The sequence below is a fragment of the Rhamphochromis sp. 'chilingali' genome (assembly GCF_963969265.1).
Source record: "Rhamphochromis sp. 'chilingali' genome assembly, chromosome: 15".
In the NCBI taxonomy this organism is placed as follows: Eukaryota; Metazoa; Chordata; class Actinopteri; order Cichliformes; family Cichlidae; genus Rhamphochromis; species Rhamphochromis sp. 'chilingali'.
The window spans coordinates 30,071,664-30,091,844 of NC_137942.1; the positions used below are offsets into that span (position 1 = coordinate 30,071,664).

Consider the following 20,181-nt stretch of genomic DNA (forward strand, 5'->3'; position numbering starts at 1 on the left):
AGAGTATGAAATGCATAGCTACTACATCTATTGTGAACTTGTATTATTTGCGGGCACTAATAGGCTTCTTATTTTGTTGAAGCTAGGTTAAGATGTGGCTTCATGCTGACAAAGAACACTACAGATGGGATATTTGCTTTGAGAGTGTTGTTGGAGATGTAGAGAGCAGTTCAGGAGAGTTTCACAAAACTTAAAGAAGTCCATTTGTCTTCTTTTTCAGGCTCTTTAGACCACCATGACTTGGATGACAGTGGTGAGGTGTGCGGTAGGAGTGACAGATGGGTTCAAGGTGGGGGTGGGATTACATCAGGGACTGGCTCTGAGCCTCTTCTTGTTCTCAGTAGTGATGGACAGGTTGACAGATGAGGTCAGGCAGGAGTCTCAATGAAGTATGATGTTTGCAAAGGGCATTGTAATTTGTAGTGAGAAGTAGGAAGCAGGTGGAAGGGAGCTTGAAGAGGTGGAGGTATGCACTGAAGAGAAGAGGAATGAAAGTAGAGGCAAGACAGAATACATGTGTGTGAATAGGAGGGAGATAGTTGCCTCAAGGCGTTCAAGGCCCAACACCCTAAAATAATACAGAAAAAACACCAACAATCAAATGACCCGCTTTGAGCAAGTACTTGGGAAGGAAGAAACTGTTGGGAAGGGAAGGGTGGCCATCTGCTGCAAGGGAAGGAAGAGAGGACAAAAGAAAGTTCTGGAAGAGAGCCAGAAATTAATGATTAAATGCAAAGTGCTGTATAATCTCTCAGGCTCTCTCTATGACTTATGACTTTTGTGTTGTGTTGTGATCAAAAAACATCAAGATCCTTTTCTTCTGCATGTCAAGGAAGTTTTTATTAGTGGTTCCCTTACACTTGAGCTCCTTCACTGTTACAAATGGTGACCCTTCAACTTGGTTCTCATTTTGTGAAGAGGAAGAAACTGTGGAAAACTGTTTGATCATAGGTAAATGAACTTTCATCACAGGTAACGTGATGAAAGTCAGGTCAGCTGAAATTGCAGAGGCATAAGAGCTCATTAAGAGACTCAAAGCAGTCCTTTGATACACAAGAAGATCACCTTCATCTTTCACCTTTTCACTGTTGGTTCTGTTTTTTTTCACCATTTGATATACAAACGATAACAAAATTTTTAAAAAAGCATTAATGACATCACTGTTATGAAAGTATCCACATTCATTGATTTGACTATAACCAAACCACAATTATTTTGGTCCAGTCAATGTCAGGAGATTAAAACCGAAAAAACAGAGTATATTTCAAAACAACAAACGTTGACCAAAGTACTGCAAAATGTTACAGAAGCCAAAAAAAGAGAAATAAAGATCTTGATCCTCAATGATTGTGAACAATAATCATACCCTTTAATGCTATCAAAATGTTAGATTTTTGTCTTTGAAAAATGTTCTTAACATTATTGGCAATCAGGGGATATATATATATATATATATATATATATATATATATATATATATATATATATATATATATATATATATATATATATATATATTTTTTTTTTTTTTTTTTTTTTTTTTTTAAGTGCTTCTCTTTTTCTTTAAAATACATGGTAGTGATTGCAAATATTAATAACCTAGATCCCACATGGTTGATAATAAAGTCTCAACTCAAACTGGATCAAAAAAGTGTGAAGAACTGTTTTAAATTTGAATTTAGGCACCATCAGAGCAATCTCATTAGATGATCTAAGATATGTGAGAAACTACTGTCCATTTAGGTCACATGTATGGCATGTTTCAAAAAACAGGAAGAACTGTCTAATAACATACTAACTACATCGCAGATCATGTCTCACTTTTCTGCCTTGGTGCTGTTTGGCCCCAGGTTTGTTGATTGATTTACAACAGCCTGTAGTAGCAATACTTAGAGGTTCTAACATCAGCCAAGTATTCTTTTGGATGTTTCTTCCCTTTTCCAAACATGGAATGTTGAAAAAAAAAATGAAAAGAAAAAAAAACAGTCATGTTGCATTACATTAAAAAAAAAACTGTGTTAGACGGAATCAGCATGCTGGATCTGTGAATTTGACTTATAGTGACAGGAGTTGTTTGTTTTTTGTTTTTTTAATTAGTTTTTTTCATCATTAATTTCTGTTTTCTGTACACATTTCCTGCAGGATCTGCAATGCATTGCATTTTGGTTGTCAAACATCAGTAAATTGTGAAATGATGATGTCCTGAAAAGGTACAAAAATTATGAAGTAGAAGATCTACTTCTTATTTAACATCATCACTTCACAAATGCAGAAAATGTCAATATCACTTTAATTTCATTAGCAGGTTTATTTAATGTCATCTGATGGTGCTCAAACTTGGAAAAGAAATTAAAAACGAGAATGTCAGCGATGCAGACAATTTCTCTCTCTTTCTCATCAGCTGAAATATGTGTAAATGTTATTAATAAATTCTGTTTAATATCTGCATCAGTGTTTCAGGTTACAGAGTTAATGCAACTATGTAAGCAGTCTCCTCCGTTTCCTTCACTCAGTCAGTGCTTTGCTTTCACCATGTCTCCTATATCATCTTTCATGATTTTCTGAAAGCCCCTCAGATCACACACACACACACACACACACACACACACACACACACACACACACACACACACACACACACACACACACACACACACACACACACACACAAAATTGCATCCACGTGCATGTACAGACAAACAGACACACACATATCTCCACTCTTTTCCAGGAATACTGGAGCACAACTTCCTGATTCCGGAGCCATTCGGTTGACAGGAATATTAAAATGAGAGACAGACAAATAAAGAAAACTGAAGAAGAAGCATCTAAAATCAGACTGATACATTTCTTTGAAGAAGGGATTAAAGTTACAGTCAATCACAGTTAATCAGCTTTCTGTTTTGTCTCTGCATCTTAATGCTACCTTTTAACCTATTTTAATTTAGTCCTAGATAGACACCACAAAAAATGCAAACACTCAGAAACATAAACAGACAGTCAGAGGTAGTTTGGTGCTGAGCTTATAACTAAGACTCTCTGCCTTACCTGAGACAAGCCTCACAGCTCACCTGCCCTCCCAGCTAGAGACTCTGGTAAGTGGAAAAAGATAATCAGAAAAGCGACCCTAACCCTTTAACTTCATATTTCATATTTCAACAGGTTTGCACATTTATTTCATTTTTTTTCCAGGACAGCAAAAATGACCAATAATACAGGTCAGTGGGCAGCAGTAACATTCTATAACTTCCAACCTAACCTACACACCTGCTGCTCATATACTTATCAAGCTGCCAGTATTTAAGAAGCAGCTCTAGCCACTACTCTTTGCCAGATTGGTACCAATGGTGGTGGAAGTTGGGCTCCTAAATGTTCCCTGTGTGTTCTTGAAATTTTAATGTTCCTGTTTCTCTGTTCTGCAGAAACCTCTCTGGGTTTCCTCAAGTGTTGTCATTTCCTGTGGGAAAACGTAACTTTTGCCTCGGTACTGGTCTGATGCTCTCTGGAAGAATTTGCTCAGAACTCAGCTGGTACCTGGTACAGGCAGATAACTCATCTGCCTGTCTGTACCACTGTTGTCACCCACATGAGGAAGCTTGACCAGGGTATCCATCACCCTGTATCTCTCAACTAAGCACTAGGACCAATTCATATTCAAGTCCTCACCTTTCATCAAATGAACTGCAAGGCAGAAATTCACGCAAGAGACTTGGTTTGAACATTTTTACATTTTTGAAATTCAATTCAATTTTATTTATATAAAGCCAAATCACAACAACGATCACCTTAAGGCACTTCATACCTGTAAGTTAACATCCTCGTTAACCTACAATAATGCAGAGAAAACAGAGAACCCCAACAATCATATGGCCCCCCTATTAGCAAGCACTTTGGTGACAGTAGTAAGAATGAACTTGCTTTTAACAGGAAGAACCTCCAGCAGAACCAAAAACTAGTTTGTTTCGCGTCACTCTGAGACAGGATGCTTCTAATTCTAGAGACATTGTTCAAATGGAAGAAAGCATCCCTACATACATGTTTAATATGTGCATTGAAGGACATATCCTGGTGCTTTCAGGCTAAAACTCTTTAACACACATTAAACAACTTACATTTATATAGTACTTTTACACTTTTACTAGCCAAAGCCACGATTTAAAGATTTACATTCATAGATTGCTTGTAAATACTACTGCTGCACAATGCTTTTCCTACCACAAATTCACTTCTTTCACTATGTCAGCTGTCTTCCTTTCAGCCTGTATAGTGTTTAACAACACACTATATTTTTTTTTCAAACAGAAGAATAGGAAGGAATAATATAAATATAAATATTTTCAAATTGGTCAAAGAAGTCCAGACGCTTTTCTTTCCAAGCTCATTAGACAATTTTCATGTTACCACTTATCAGGATTACCATGTTAGGGTAAGTGACACAAGATAACAGATGGATATCTTTGTAAAGTTGAACCCTATAGTGCAGGCTCCAGGGGGAGCCTGCACTATTTCTGTGAAGGCAAACAAGTATACCTATTGACCCAAAATAGTCTCATAGTCACAAACTACTGGTTTATTTACAAGGACACAAGTTTGATATTGTTACATATAGTCCCAGAAATTCATAGTAGTGGTTCCAAAGAGCAACTAAGCCCGCTTGAGACTGAGTAGGGGGCACATAGATTTTTTACCAAACAGGCTGAAAAACTTACATTTCGTTTTCATATATTTTTTTCATTGGGCCTAAAAAGCTACTTAATGGGCTTTTATGGAAGACTATGGTCTGGTGTCTTGAACCAGTGGCTCTTTTGGCCATCTGAAGAAACACTTTATACTTTTGGCAAAAAAAATAAAATAAAATAAAAAGAAATTGAATAAAGAAGCGAACACTTATTTTAACATTCAGTTTTATTTTTGATTGCTGTAAGTGATTCATCACATTTTTTAGTAATAAAACTATATATCCCTAATAGCAAATTTAAAATAGATTTATCCTAAAATAGGATTTAAGTTAGTTAAATTAAAAAAAGTGTCTGTTTTTAGAGAAATGTTTTATAGAAAACATTGTCTTAAGAAAATATTGTATTAAGTGTCAAGTCATCTCCATTCACTCCAGTGGACCATTTCTTTATTGCAATAGTAGATCATGGACCCTTTCAGTAGTTCATGGAGGTTAGTGCCATACAGTAGCTATTCCACTGAGATATAGCATTACAGAATGTTTAGATGCAGTTTTAATAAGTAAAACAAGACCATATGTTAACATCACATGTAAATCAAATTAAAACATGTTAGTGGAACAGTAAATTAGGAGTTTTGTGTTAATTAATGCCAGAATAGGCTAGCAAACACAATAACAACATTTTTAACATTACAAAATTAACAATGGCTTCAGTTGACTGAGTGAAATATTAGTCATTTTAGCATGTCGTTTTCTGGCCCATTTAAATAACTGTACCCACTGAGTATAACCTACTGTGTTTAAATGATAACTACAACAATCAGGGAAACAGCTACATTTTTTTGTGAAATTTGGCTGTAAATAATATGCGAGAGCATATTTGAGAGATTTTGTAAGCATTTCAGGCTTTGTGGTCTGTTGTTGGGGTTTTTTTTGTATTATATTGGAGTTCAGGCCCAGAAGAGTTGAGGTGGAGGACCCAAATGAGACTGAAAGCACAAAGTAGATTTTAAAAAAGCCCAAAAGTCTGAAAAAATGAATCAAATGGCAAATGGTAAATGGCCTGTATTTATATAGCGCTTTACTAGTCCCTAAGGACCCCAAAGCGCTTTACATATCCAGTCATCCACCCATTCACACACACATTCACACAAAAGGCTAAATGGGAATTAAACTGAATACACAACAACACTCACTTCTTTCTTCACCACGGCAGACTGGTACAATGTTCACATTACTGCAGGAACAGTAATGTTATCCAGTCTATCTACTAATCTCCTGTTCGCCTGTCCCCCTACTTGTGTTTAAAATCCTAAAATACTTAAACTCCTACACTTGGGGGAGCAAATCATCCCTGACTCAGCATGGGTATTCCACCCTTTTTCAGCTGTGCACCATGGTTTCAAACATAATATGCACTGTTGTTGATTATTTACCTGCCGCATTAACGGGAGAGGACGTGCAAACGTTACCGCTGCTGCTGGGTTGAGATTCACGAGTCCAGAGCGGAATTAAAAACACGACATTCATTTAAGGTAATCGTGTGTTTTTTGCATATTCGTAGTGTTTCCTCCCTTAAATGAAATATCTACTTTGCAAGTTGCCCCGTTGTCATCCGTTCTCGTAAAGTATAACCAAACTTTTGAGCGTTTGAGCCGCTTAGGTACCTTGTTTCCTGCCAGGTAAATGACACTCCGCAACGTGGTGACCTCATTCGGGGCGACTGGAATCGATAAGGGAATCGTTTGCAAAAATGGCAAACAATTCCAAGGAATTGAAACAGTGGGAACTGGTTCTCAACAAGAACCGGGTTTCGATACCCATCCCTACTGAGAACTGCTCCAGTGTGAGCTGGAGGCTACGCCTGGTGAAGCCAACAGAATCACATCATCCACAAAAACGTGAGACGAGATCCTGAGGCCACCAAAGTGGAATGCTTTCCCCACTTGGCTATGTCTAGAAATTCTGTCCTTAAAATTTAAGAACAGAATTGGTGACAAAGCGGAGCCCTGATGGAGTCACTGGGAATAATTATGGCTGACTGCCAGCAATTCAGACCAAGAGCTTAATACAGTTAATGGCTGATACCAACAAACTACAGCACATACTCTCCCATAGTACCTCCCATAGTAGCTCAGTTAAATGGAGTGAAATGTCTACAAAATACATGTGTTGGCCAGAGGGGCCGATGGCGCGATATGGCAGCCTCGCTTCTGTCAGTCTGCCCCAGGGCAGCTGTGGCTACAACTGTAGTTTGCCTCCACCAGTGTGTGAATGTGAGAGTGAATGAATAGTGGTATTGTAAAGCGCTTTGGGTGCCTTGAAAAGCACTATATAAATCCAATCCATTATTATTATTATTATTATTATTATTATTATTATTATTATTATTATTATTATTATTATTATTATTATTATTATTATTATTATTATTATGTAGCCTAGTCAGGTAAACTCACATGTAGACTTGAATATGTCAAAGGTATTCCTTCTATGACAGGTATAGGTAGTGGCAGCCACAGATCCATGTAGCTGCCTCAACAATGGAGGTGTGAAACATGTTTAATTTAGACTTGATGTTCCTAGCCTCCCTCATAATGTCTTTGAAGTTCTGCAAGACTTGGAAATTGAAGATTTTGTGGTCAGGGGTCTCTGTCAGACACTCCCTTATCATATGATTGAACGCTTACTATACATTTGGGAGGGCCTCTCCAGCATCCTCCCACACCACTCTACCTCACTATCATGTGGTGCTCATTGAGAGCTCATCTAATGATGGGATTCCAAACTCAATCAGGGAGTCCTGGTGCCACATGCACTTTTGAAAATCCTTATGTTCAAACATGGTGTTCATTATGGACAAACTGTAACAATAACACAATACCACTCAGGTTCAGATCAGGCACCCATTCCTGCTAATGTTATCTACATGGGGCGATCGTGGCTCAAGAGTTGGCAGTTCGTCTTGTAATCGGAAGGTTGCTGGTTCGAGCCCCGGCTCAGACAGTCTCAGTTGTTGTGTCCTTGGGCAAGACACCCCACCCATTGCCTACTGGTGGTGGCTAGCAGCTGTGGCTACAATGTAGCTTGCCATCGCCAATGGGTGAATGACTGAATGTAGTGTTAAGCGCTTAGGGGTCCTTAGGGTCTAAGTAAAGCGCTATACAAGTACAGGCCATTTACATGAGTGAAGAAGAACTGGAGTGTCCAGGAGGGGCACTGTAGGAGCCATTTTTTGTTTTGTTACCTAATGTGTGCCACTAGGGGTCACTTTTTGTGTTTTACTGTATGGTGTGTTTATGAGACTGTATTTAACCTCCTAGGACCTGGCGTCCACATATGTGGACATCACATTTTGGGTTATTTAGACCAAAATACTGAATTTTGCTCTACAAGGGCCTGATATCCACTGACGAGGACATTATAGTGCTACTGTTCTATCAAAATTTTAAATGAATATCCTCATATGTGGCTCTCATTTTTCTTAAAAACAAAAATAAGGCAAAAAAAAAAAATCTGGTAATTCTTTGTTTTTACATTCATCGGGCCCCAATATGTCCAAATATCAAAGAGAAATGAAAAATGCATGCAGTGGAAGAGTTCGGGTCTTAGGAGGTTAAGGTAGACACACATAATTAGTGTCAGGTGTTATTGGTCAGAAAGAGCAAACAGTCTGTGACCACTGCGCTGTTGTCATTTATGATAAATGACACTGGATAAAAAGAACTGTTGAACAACAAATACAACCAATGGAATACAATAAAGATGTTAAATTGACAAGATGAGTATGGCTGGAGTTATTGGAGTGTGGCAAGTTTCATTCATAACAGTGGCATCGCGTTCAAGGTTCAAGGTTCTTTATTTGTCACATGCATAGTTATACAAGTATAACACACAGTGAAATGTAGCCTGACACGCTCCTCGACATGTGCAAAAATGGGGGGGGGGGGGGGGGGGGGGGGTGTAGAGGAAGAACATTATATATATATATATACATACATATAGTATATACACTGGGTGAATGTGCAGTAGTAGCAGCAAGCAGGTGAATTCTGTACATTAATATGAATAGACATCTGACTATTTTACAGGATAGACAATATAAACATATTTAAAATTAAAGGAATTGAAATGTACATTGTGCCTTGGTTTAGAGTGTCTGGAAGAGAGTCCTGTCTCAGTCAATTATAGATGATGTGAGAGGGCGGGTGTGTGTGTTTAGGGCACGGATGGCTTGGGGATAGAAGCTCCTCTTGAGTCTCTCTGTCCTTGCCCGGAAGATGCGGAACCTTCTACCAGATTGCAGAAGTTGGAACAGTTTGTTGCCTGGATGGGACGGGTCCTTCAGTATCTGCGCTGCTCTAGTCCGGCATCTCCTGGTGTAGGTGTCCTGAAGCGGGGGGAGAGCAATCCTGCATCAGCGTTCTGCTGTACGGATCACTCTCTGGAGAGCTTTTTGGTCCTTCACACAGCTGTTCCCAAACCACGATGTCATGTTCTGTGTGAGGATGCTCTCCACAGCGCCTGTATAGAAAATCCTGAGGATCTTTGGAGAGACCCTGAACTTCCTCAGTTGTCGTAGGTGATACAGGCGCTGCCTAGCCTTTTTGGTCTGGACCTGAATGTGGGCAGCCCATGTCAGGTCTGAGGAGATGTGGACACCAAGATACTTGAAGGACTGCACCCTCTCCACTGGAGCTCCATTGATGATGATGGGCTTGTAGTCTCTGTGCTGACCCCTTCTGAATTCCACCACCAGCTCCTTGGTCTTGCTGACGTTCAGCTGGAGGTGGTTGTCCTGGCACCACGATGCCAGATTCTTCACTTCATCCATGTAGGCCGCCTCATCGTTGTTGGAGATGGCACCCAACACCACTGTGTCGTCAGCAAACTTCACAATGGTGTTGGAGCCATGGGTGGCCACACAGTCTGAAGTGTAGAGGGAGTAGAGCAGTGGCGAGAGGACACATCCCTGAGGTGCTCCTGTGTTGATGGTGATGCTGTTGGAGAAGCACCTGCCCACCCTCACCACCTGAGTTCTGCCAGTGAGGAAGTCCAACACCCACCATCGAACACCTCAGTGGCTTCAAGCATAGGTTTAGCCGCTGCTTGATACACCCAGCAGCTCTGTGAAGGCTGAGTGTATCAAGCTGAGTAACAGTGCTTCTACAGTGTTACTCAGCATGGAAGCACGGATTATATCTATATTTATACATCTGATGCTATATCTCAACCTCATCCTCTTGCTCAAGCTCCATCCCCACCAGAGAGGTGACGTTCTATGTCCCAAGAGTCAGCCTCAACAGCCAGAGATTGGATTGCCAGGCCTTCACTGCTTCGCTGCCCAACACATGTTGCACCTGACCCATATGTGACCCATGTTGTGCCTTATGTGGGTGGTGAGCAATGAGGAGTAAGAAAGAAATACAGGTTGATCACAACTGCCTTAGTGAATGAATTATATTAGCCAATTTTTACTATAATTTGGTGGAATGGTAAGTGGTGGTTTAGTTGAAGCTAAATAAAAAAGAGCTGTGGCTTCACTTTCCTCGTGTTTTAATTTTCTGTGTTTATTCAAAAATAGTAGTACTTTTTACTTAGTTTGCACATTTACACCTGCTTACTAGATCATGTGGCATTATCATGTGTTAACCAGGTACAAACCTGCACAAAAAACTAACATTACAGAATTACATGGATGTAAAAAACTAAACATGGGGACACAGTCGAGTTTGACCAGTTGACCCCGCTCTCTCTCTTTTTCTTTCCTTTAGGCTCTCCACCACCCAGGCAGCGGTGTAGGCGTCATTTAATCTTTTTCTTGTCCTGGTCTATTCCTGCAGACATCCTGCCCACTCATTCTGCCTCTCTTTCCTTTCAGCCCCTCACTGATGATTAACCTCCCTCCTTGTCGCTCGCCCACGCCGCTCGTTCTGATTTCGTCATAGCGGCACGGCTGCAGTACGCCTGCTGTCAGGCACTTCACACAGGCTCTGGAGGGGGAAAATTGATGATGGGTTCATTGGAGGCAGTTATAATGGAGGCTAATGACCAATGAGAATGTGTCCAGGCTGTGAAGTACACACTTGAGGAACAAATGTTTAATACATATGAATGTAAGAAATGAAGAGATGTTGTTCCCCTTTCTCCTTGAAAGAATATAACAAAAACATAGAAAGACTAAAATGAATTAAAAGTCCTATTCTGAAACATTTCCACTGAAAAGACTTCTTCCAAAAAACCTCAACGATTGCACAGTTGTAGACCGTTGATATATACACATGTACACACACGCACACACAGAAAGTACATTGTGTTGTCATCCTTGCTTCCTGCTCTGCTAGACCAGCAGGATTTGGCCCACTAAAATGCCTCCTGTCTACTTTAACCTCATTTGTGTAACAGATCAGTTCATTCATTCAATTAGCACACACTCACACACGGGCACCTGCACATGCACATTCACTCATCGGAAATCTATGGCTTCCCAATGCAATTGTTGAAAAGTAAACTGACTCCCATAAGTCCCTTGCAATTGAGCTTTCTGATCAATAGGAGCCCTTTAATCCATAGAGAGATTTTTTCTGTCCTGTCGAGAGAAATGTTTGTTATAAAAAACAGCTAACTTTACCCCAAAATGGCTAAACGTGTTCCTAGTGTTTAAGTTATATTTTATGTGATATATGTATGTGTGTATTAGTTGGCTCATAAATACGCATTCTGTAAGTGCATAAGTGGCTGTTACAGGAAGACAACGAGTCAGTACACCATCCACATACAGATAAATGTCAGAGCTGAACAGCTGGTGCTCAGCACAGTGTCACGCCTTATCCAGTAATTTGCTCATCACATATTGCATTGTAGCTAATAGTTGATCTCTAGTAGACACTGCATGTAACCTAATTCATTTTTTTCAAGTATTTTTTGTAGACCTGTTCACAACAACAGTCATCCCATTATCGGTATGCTGTAAGATAAGACAATGCAATATTTTGGAAAACCAAATATTGTATTCCTTTAAGCAAACACGTGCAGAGGTGGGGAAGAAGAACTCCCTTAGCACCAGATTCAGAGAGGAGCAGCCATCTGTTGTGGACAGTTGGGGTTTGAGGGACAAGAAAATACAGAAAAGACATATATATTTACTACACTATCCTATGTCAATGAACAGTTTTTTGCTGTCATTGGTAGTTGCTTCAGTTCTTTATCCCAAACTTAAGATGTGTTTTACCTGACACCACTCCTCATCAACACAAGTGACAGAATTGTTATTAACATGCCAAGGATAAATGAAGTCAATTACTGTTTCTTAATGTAAAGTTGTTTTCACACATGAACTTCTGTCAATTTGTGGAAAATCAGGTTGAAACACTTTCCATAGATGCCTTTCCTCACATTTAAAGAGTCTCCCTTTACAGTATTGCATATACGCCATGTGGTGAGGGAAAGAGAGCTATCTAAGTAGAGTATGCAGTAAGTCAGAACTAGAGTCTTCAATGCTGAAATCTAATTTTGAAATAGATGATTGTAATTTGTGTCACCTGAGGGGTTTTTTACAGAGCAGCTGAGGTGGCGCAGGGTTTAGGAAGCCTTCAAACACTAAGGAGCTATGTTAAAAGATAATTCTAAGTTCTTTCAATATGGACCCTATATTACTTGCTACAAATAAGCACAATAACATGAACAAGGTTTATTTTGAAGAAATTTAAATGAGAACAAACAGTTACATCACATACCAAACTAAACACATTTCCTGTTTTAGCACTCTCTTTGTCTATTGGTTTTATTGTTACATGCTCAGTGTTATTGTAATGCCTGCTTCCAAAAAGGGGAGCTATATCACTGTCTTTTTTCCGTCCAGATATACAGTAGGTTTGGATATACCCAAAGGCTCAACAGTGGACTGTGAATTATCACTGACTTTGATGTGGTGTTGTTCTGTGTTTCTGAATTACAATTTATACTGGAGTGCAATGTTATACTAGCTGAGCATGGACAAAACTATAATAAATTTGATATTTTTTTTATTGTGTAGTAGATGTAGAACCAGTATTACTTGTTGTATTAATATTTAATAAAGGGATAGTAGCATGGTACCAGTGTACTGTATTTAGTTTGTTTAGTTTCAGTCTTCTTTCTTTGAGCTTTTTGCAGGAAGGAGGTCTGGAAGCTGCAGGCCGGCTCACAGGTCCTCTTTTATTCTCTGCCTCTCTCTTTGCTCTGACAGATCCGTGCTGATATCAGATTGATGGGCCGGTTTGATTGAAGTCTCTTTGTCGTGCTAATGTCACCGCGAGTGATGGATGAGGCAAATGGGCCAACTCAACGCGCGTGCGTGCAAACTCGACTCCAGAACCGAAAGAAAGAGCCTCTCCCCTCCTCCCGTACACACACACACACACACACACACACACACACACACACACACACACACACACACACACACACACACACACACGGCTTCCCTCGCTCCCGTGACCAGCTAACAAACTTCTGGCCTCCGGTCACCATAGGCGACGAGCCACGTGACCTGCCATGGAGGTAAGAAAAGGAGTGACACGGTAAAACGGAGAGAGGGAGACAATTGAAGAGCAAGAGCCAGAGAAAATTGAAGAATTTGAAGAAAAAAGACAGACTTTAGGAAGACTGGGTGTAACCTGTGTGAAGCTGAAAATGTGACTGTATTCTTTTCAGTCCTCTCCCGTTGTTTTCCACTGTCACTGACGAGCCTTTGAAACACAGGTTGAGTTACTGATAGAGTAGGGCCTTTAAAACACACACAAACTGCAGCAGACCACATGTGTTTCTGGTTTGGAGAAGTAAAGCCTTCGCATTTTTTCATTCACATTGGAAATGTCTACAGTTTTTTATTTGTAATGTAATTTTGTCGCGACTTTTTTTTTATTACTTTAAGGGTTTTTCAATTAAAAAACCAACACGATTTTTGTACTGCTTTTTGCACACAACAAGGAGATTCTATATCATACTGCCGACTATAGGAACAACTTTCAAATGGATTTTTTAGTTATTTGATTTTTGCTTTTCAACGAATTTCTATTAACCTCGGTCGTGTTTCTTGCTGATAACAAGTCGAGACATTTTACCAATTCCCTGGTGCTTCGAGTCTGCATGGACAACATGAACTCCTTTGTGGAATACTCTATTTGTAACCGACAACCAACTGGCATTTATTCTGCGTCTAAATCCGGATACCACCATCATCACCTGCACCATCACCTTCCCCTGGATCAGCGTCAGGGATTCCCCGTGAGCATCCAAACAGGCCTCAGCGGTTCTCCTGTCCCCGGGTCCAGAAATGACAACAGAGACGTAGGAGCGAGTTATACCGCGGATGGAGGGATGTACGTGGGCGTTGGGGCGGACACCGCCAGCGGAGGAGTAAGTCAGCATCATCAGCAACATCCTCCTCAACATCACGAACAGCATACGCACAGCGGCTACCAACATCCAACACATCACAATCACCCTCAGCTTCACCAGAGCCAAAGCCTGCAGAGTGTAATACCTTCTCCTTATAGTAACGGCTGCAACACGGGGGCCTATGTGGGCCAGGCATGCACCACAAACTCGGAGTATGTTGCTGCCACAGGCGCACCAAACTCCGTCCATCCGCAGTATTTCATGGAGGATTCTTTGGCCTCCACCTACTGTCATCAATCAAGCTTCCACAACTCGGCCTCAACCGTCGGCCCCAGTTACAGCTCTCTTACCGGGGTCTACTGCGGGCCTCAGCGCACCCTTGCTGGGTCACAGTACCCGCAGCAGATCGGTGGGGGGGTTCTTGACGCAGGAGGCTACCTGGAGCTTTCGCCTGGGGGAGGCTACGGGGAGCTGCCGGTATCTCAGGATCGTGAAAGAGGGGACGATGAGGTCCAGCAGGCCGGGCAGGGGCAGACCTTCGACTGGATGAAGGTGAAGAGAAATCCACCGAAGACAGGTGAGAGAGGGTTCACTTATCCGTTTAACGTCTTAATAAAACCTTATCGTGAGATTAAGTCTGCAGTCCGTCAAAAGTTTCGTATAATATTATGGCATGTTTTTCATATGAAATGCAGTCAAAAATAAATGCACGAATAAACAAACAGAGCGGGGGAATTCGTTTTAAGACGGTCAATGAGGAGTGAATGTAGCTTGAATGCAGTCAGGAGCATAATTTGTAGATCAGAACTTTATGGTACAGAGAACAACATTGTTTGATCGAAATGATTTTTACAACATTATTTTATCCTTTCAGAGAAAATACATCATATTTTTACTACTACTTTCTTTGTGCGGATGGCAGGCTTTTATTTTTTTTATTATTATTTTTTACTTATCTTAATTACTCAATTCGTCAAAGAAGAGGAAAGAGAGAAAGAAAAAAATAACAGTTGTGGTTTTCCAACATAAATAAGGCCCATAATGAATTACAGCAATTCGTTGTTGCGAGCACTTAAAAAGAAGACAGAAGTTCCCATATAAAAAAAAGATTGCTCGTTAATACCATCCAGCACGACTAATGGTCACAGATAAATTAGGCCTTTAAATAATTTCACTTTAAATAACTGGTAGAACAGATGTTGAAAAACTGATATATGAATACACTGTATTTTTATTAACAGAGTGCTTTGTTGCATTTAGGAACGCTTTGGACTTTATTACTGTGACACAGTTAATTGAATGGCACTAAAAGTACAAATCAGAGTCGTTTTCGGACTTCACTATGCAGTCGTATCTGTAGATACTTTGGTCTGGGTCAGCTGAGCCCAGGAGTGTGAGCTCTCTCTCTCTCTCTCTCTCTCTCTCTCTCTGTGTGTGTGTGTGTGTGTGTGTGTGTGTGTGTGTGCGTGTGTGTGTGCGTGTGTGTGTGCGTGTGTGTGTGTGTGTGTCTTAATGATTACAGCAGACAGGTTATTTCTCCGTTGGAAGTCTTTCCTGCTTTGTTATCTTTAAAAGCAGCCCCTCCATTAACCAGCTCCACCACCAACACCGACACCCCCGTGCTGGTTCTCCATCCCTCCTTAGGCCCACTGATGTGTTTCACTGCTTGTGTTTTTTAAACCTCATCTTTGTGATGCACTTTGTATTTATTTTGATGTAATTTAATAAATTATGGATATCAAACCACAAACCAAACTCTGACTAAAGCTAAATATATCTCTATTTTCTAATTAATAACGAACACATCTAGCTCCAGTAACAACGAGCGTTTTTCTCATTACACGTACAAGTAAAACATAAAACATTCGTCTAACAGCTTGTCCATCTCTTTCGCAGTCAAAGTGGCCGACTACGGTCTTGCCCACAACAACGCCATGCGCACCAACTTCAGCACGAGGCAGCTGACGGAGCTGGAGAAGGAGTTCCACTTTAGCAAGTACCTGACGCGAGCGCGGCGCGTGGAGATCGCCGCCACGCTCGAGCTCAACGAGACGCAGGTGAAGATTTGGTTCCAGAACAGACGCATGAAGCAGAAGAAGCGCGAGCGGGAAGGCGCCACCGCGTCTGCGCGGCCATTCTCCTCCTCTTCCGGTACCGGCAGCAGCTTGAACAAGGAGCTGGAAGACACTGACCGCTCTTCCGCGTCTACGTCTCCAGGCGCGTCCCCGAGCTCGGAGACGTAATCTGGCTTTGTACCACTGTGATACACCCATCAACCCATTCTTAAAAGACTGCCTGTTGAACAGATTTTCCAAGTCCCAGAATTCTATAATGGCCGACCACCCATTCAGATGGACTTTTATGCCTCATGTACATGAACATGGAGAAAATAAGTTCTCAGTGCATTTTAGGGAAAGAAAAAATGTATATTAGTGACATAATTGACAGTTACATACAGTAAGTGCACTGATTTGACAAACTAATGGCACTTATGCCATGGAGATAACAGAAAATGCATAAAAATATCTGATTATAGATTTTGATACAAACTGGATGAGGGGAGCAGTTAATGTTGGGTCTTTTAGTGAAACTCATTCATGTAGATGATGATAATGACGATGGCATCATCTTTATATGATCAATCTTTCAGTCTGATGGGGGGGGGGGGGGCGTACAGTTCTTTTGTTAATAGTTTAATATTGTTTTGGGGGGAAAAATCTATTTTAGTCATTCTGTTATAGCATTTAACTTTCTATATTTAAAAAAGTCAATCCCATAAAATTTGCTTTTACTATGTCACTAAAACTCACCTAAAAGCCTTCATGAATGCTGCAAATGTAAATGATCTCGGGGAGATATATACAAAACTGTGAAGATGATGATGTGGGTTCTGAGCTATGTTGGTAACACAGGAAGCCTAATGATGAGAATATAGTGCTATCTGGTACACTTTGAACATACTTTTTTCCCTGTTTCTTACTGTTTCTAGTGTTGGCCTACATGTGTCTTCCTATGCAGCTATGGTCTTTGCACTATGTGACTACAGGGTGACACTTTCAGACAGAAGATACATGAAGCTGGAATGTTATGTTTTCTTCAGGTTTTATGAGCATTTACAAAAGCTGTGATTCTTCTGCAGTCTGATTTAGAATATAAACATGTCAGTTAGATTCAGGTTAATGTAGAGTGTTTGTTTGTGTGCACTTAAAAGGACAGGGTTTAGGGAAACTACTGAACTTAAGATGAAGAGTGGAAGTGTTTAATTTTTACTGACTGGGTCCTTGCCATTGAGAATAACTTATTGGATGTGTTGTTTATATTTCTGATTCTAGATAATATGTCTGTGTGTGTGTGTGTGTGTGTGTGTGTGTGTGTGTGTGTGTGTGTGTGTGTGTGTGTGTGTGTGTGTGTGTGTGTGTGTGTGTGTGTGTGTGTGTGTGTGTGTGTGTAATAGGGGGGTAATGTTCCTTTTCCAGACAAAATGATTTCACATAAAGTGATTCACTCCTAAATATGACTTTAGAAAAATAAAATTGTGTTTGGAATCTCCCTTCGCCTGTACCGACTCCAGTACCAGATAATTTTATCCAAGCAGATCATGTTTACATTGTTCAGGAGTCTGTTTTCCTGAACAATGGCTGGGTTTGATGTCAGCCTGTACCCTGAACTGACAATGATGTGACTGATTTTTTCTTATATTGTTTTTAAATGAGAACAGGGTTCATTTTAGTTCTGCTGCCTTGAAGAGACTCTCAGTGATATTTCTGCCTCCTTTTCTACTTTGAGCTACCTCATAAAATTATTTTGTTGATTAAGAGTTGATTCTTTGTTTTTAAACTGACCGTGAAGTGTCTAATGCATGCATGTCAAATTCCTTTTAATTAATGGAGTGCACACAGCCCAATTTGACCTCAAGTGGACCAAAAAAGTGAAACCGTTGCATAAAAATCTGCAAAAAAACCCTCCAAAAGGCTTAATTTCATTCTGCTTTCAGATTGAATGAACGGTGGATTTACAAAACAGATGATATACAGCTTGTTGTAAGAAAAATATGTCCTAAATTCCATATATCTAAGTTTTTCCACATCTAGTCAGTCTACTCGCACACATGGAAAAAATGAAGCCCAAGAGGCCATGAGAAGGCTATAAAACTGAAGATAATTCAGCTCTGTGGCTTGGAAAAATTTAAATAAGCACTCTGATGACTTAATGACTTGTAACACACTGCTCTCTTTTGAAAATACAGTAAAACATTCCAAAATTCCTCTATTTTCACACATTGCAAAATCATCTAGAAGGTATGCTTATACTCTTTGGCTGTTATTTGGACACATTGGCCAAACATTTGACACCAGTATGTGTATGATATGAATTGATTGGTTCTTCACTCATAGATAATACTGTTTTGTTTTTGTTTGTTTGTTTGTTTGTTTGTTTGTTTGTTTGTTTGTTTCAATTTTAAGACTGTATCAGAGTGCTGAATACATCAGAAAAGTCTCAGGAAAACCACTTAAAGGTATGAAACTGGATTTCCATCTGTCTAAACTCAGGAGATGCCAGAGGTCCACATTTATGTTTAATATTGTTGTTTTTGATTTGAGGAAACAATCCCACCAGTGTTCTTATTATTTCAGAATGCATCATGTGTGTTACATTCATAAATTAATTAATAACAATTTACTGTACCAAAAGCGTAGGACAGCCCCTAGAACCCAAATGACTGCGCTAATCCAGTAGTTAATCCCAAATCTGTTTCCATAATAGCTAATTCATGAGCCAAGAGGAACGGGAAATGCAGTGCGGAAATGGATTTTCAGATGAGGAGTGGAATCACCATTTTAAATGTCAAAAATAAATCTTTGATTCCTTTATCCAATTTTTTTTTCTTCATATATTTAAAAATCAGGTTTTTTTATTTAGAACTAAAAATTGCCTTTTGAAAATCTGTTTTCACTGAGAATTATTTTTTTTAAAATGAAATTCATTTTGGATTTAAAGTATTTATTAATGGATTAATAATTCATTTTGAAAAAATTTGAATGATAAATAGTGTTTTTATTTTAAATTAAATTATTTAAGTAAATTAAATGAATAAAAATGAATTTGTAAATTATCCATCCATCCATTCGCTTCCGCTTATCCTTTTCAGGGTCGCGGGGGGCGCTGGAGCCTATCCCAGCTGTCATAGGGCAAAAGGCGGGGTACACCCTGGACAGGTCGCCAGTCTGTCGCAGGGCTAACACATAGGGACAGACAACCATTCACACTCACACCTAGTGGCAATTTGGATTATCCAATTAACCTATCCCCACAAGCTGCATGTCTTTGGACGGTGGGAGGAAGCCGGAGTACCCACGCAAACACGGGGAGAACATGCAAACTCCACACAGAAAGACCCCGGCCTGATGGTGGAATTGAACTCAGGACCTTCTTGCTGTGAGGTAACAGTGCTAACCACCGTGCCACCGTGCTGCCTTAATTTGTAAATTAATGAACAAATACATATTTTATCGTACAATTCGATATTTAGGCTTCTTTTTTTCCAATGAGCATGACTCTTCTGGTCCTCCATATAGAAGAAGAAATACAGTACATCACTTCTGTATAATTTAGTGTAAAGTGGTTACATTTAATGAAAGATTTTAAGTTAAAATTGAGAACCTAAGGGTGCAAAAAGAAAGATGTGATTTAAACCATGGAACAGTCATCATTATAATGTTTTTAGTTTGAAATTGAAAGTCTTCTGTCTTTAAAAAAATAACTGAAAGTCAGTTTTTTCTTTTGGCTTGAAAGTTTTATTGCAGACCATAACATAAAGAGTAGAATGATATAAATAACATAAATGTATATGTCTATTAAAAATGCTTTGCACAAAACATCATGGAGAGAGCTTTATGCATTTCAGTCGCAGGCTTTCCTTCAATTCACAGGGCCGCATTGCCAGTGGTTGAATCCACCTTCCTCCACACAATGAGGAATATTACAGACCTTTGTGGGTGGATAGCTCTATCTAAAGGTGACCCTCTGGGATATCTAAACATGTAAACAGACTCCTCATCACCTTCTCATCACTCCTGTTCTAAAGATTCTTCTCCTAGAGGCTAACTGGGAAACTCAGTCAT

The 20,181-nt window shown here is 39.9% G+C and overlaps 1 protein-coding gene across 1 annotated transcript; it reads left to right on the forward strand.

Moving 5' to 3' along the window:
• Positions 1-12,767: 12,767 nt before the first annotated feature.
• Positions 12,768-17,786, forward strand: hoxb1a (homeobox B1a). Its single transcript, XM_080904543.1, has 2 exons — positions 12,768-14,636; positions 15,956-17,786. The coding sequence occupies exons 1-2, from the start codon at positions 13,808-13,810 to the stop codon at positions 16,300-16,302; spliced, it is 1,176 nt and encodes a 391-aa protein (XP_080760669.1). The 5' UTR covers positions 12,768-13,807; the 3' UTR covers positions 16,303-17,786.
• The last annotated feature ends 2,395 nt before the right edge of the window (positions 17,787-20,181 follow it).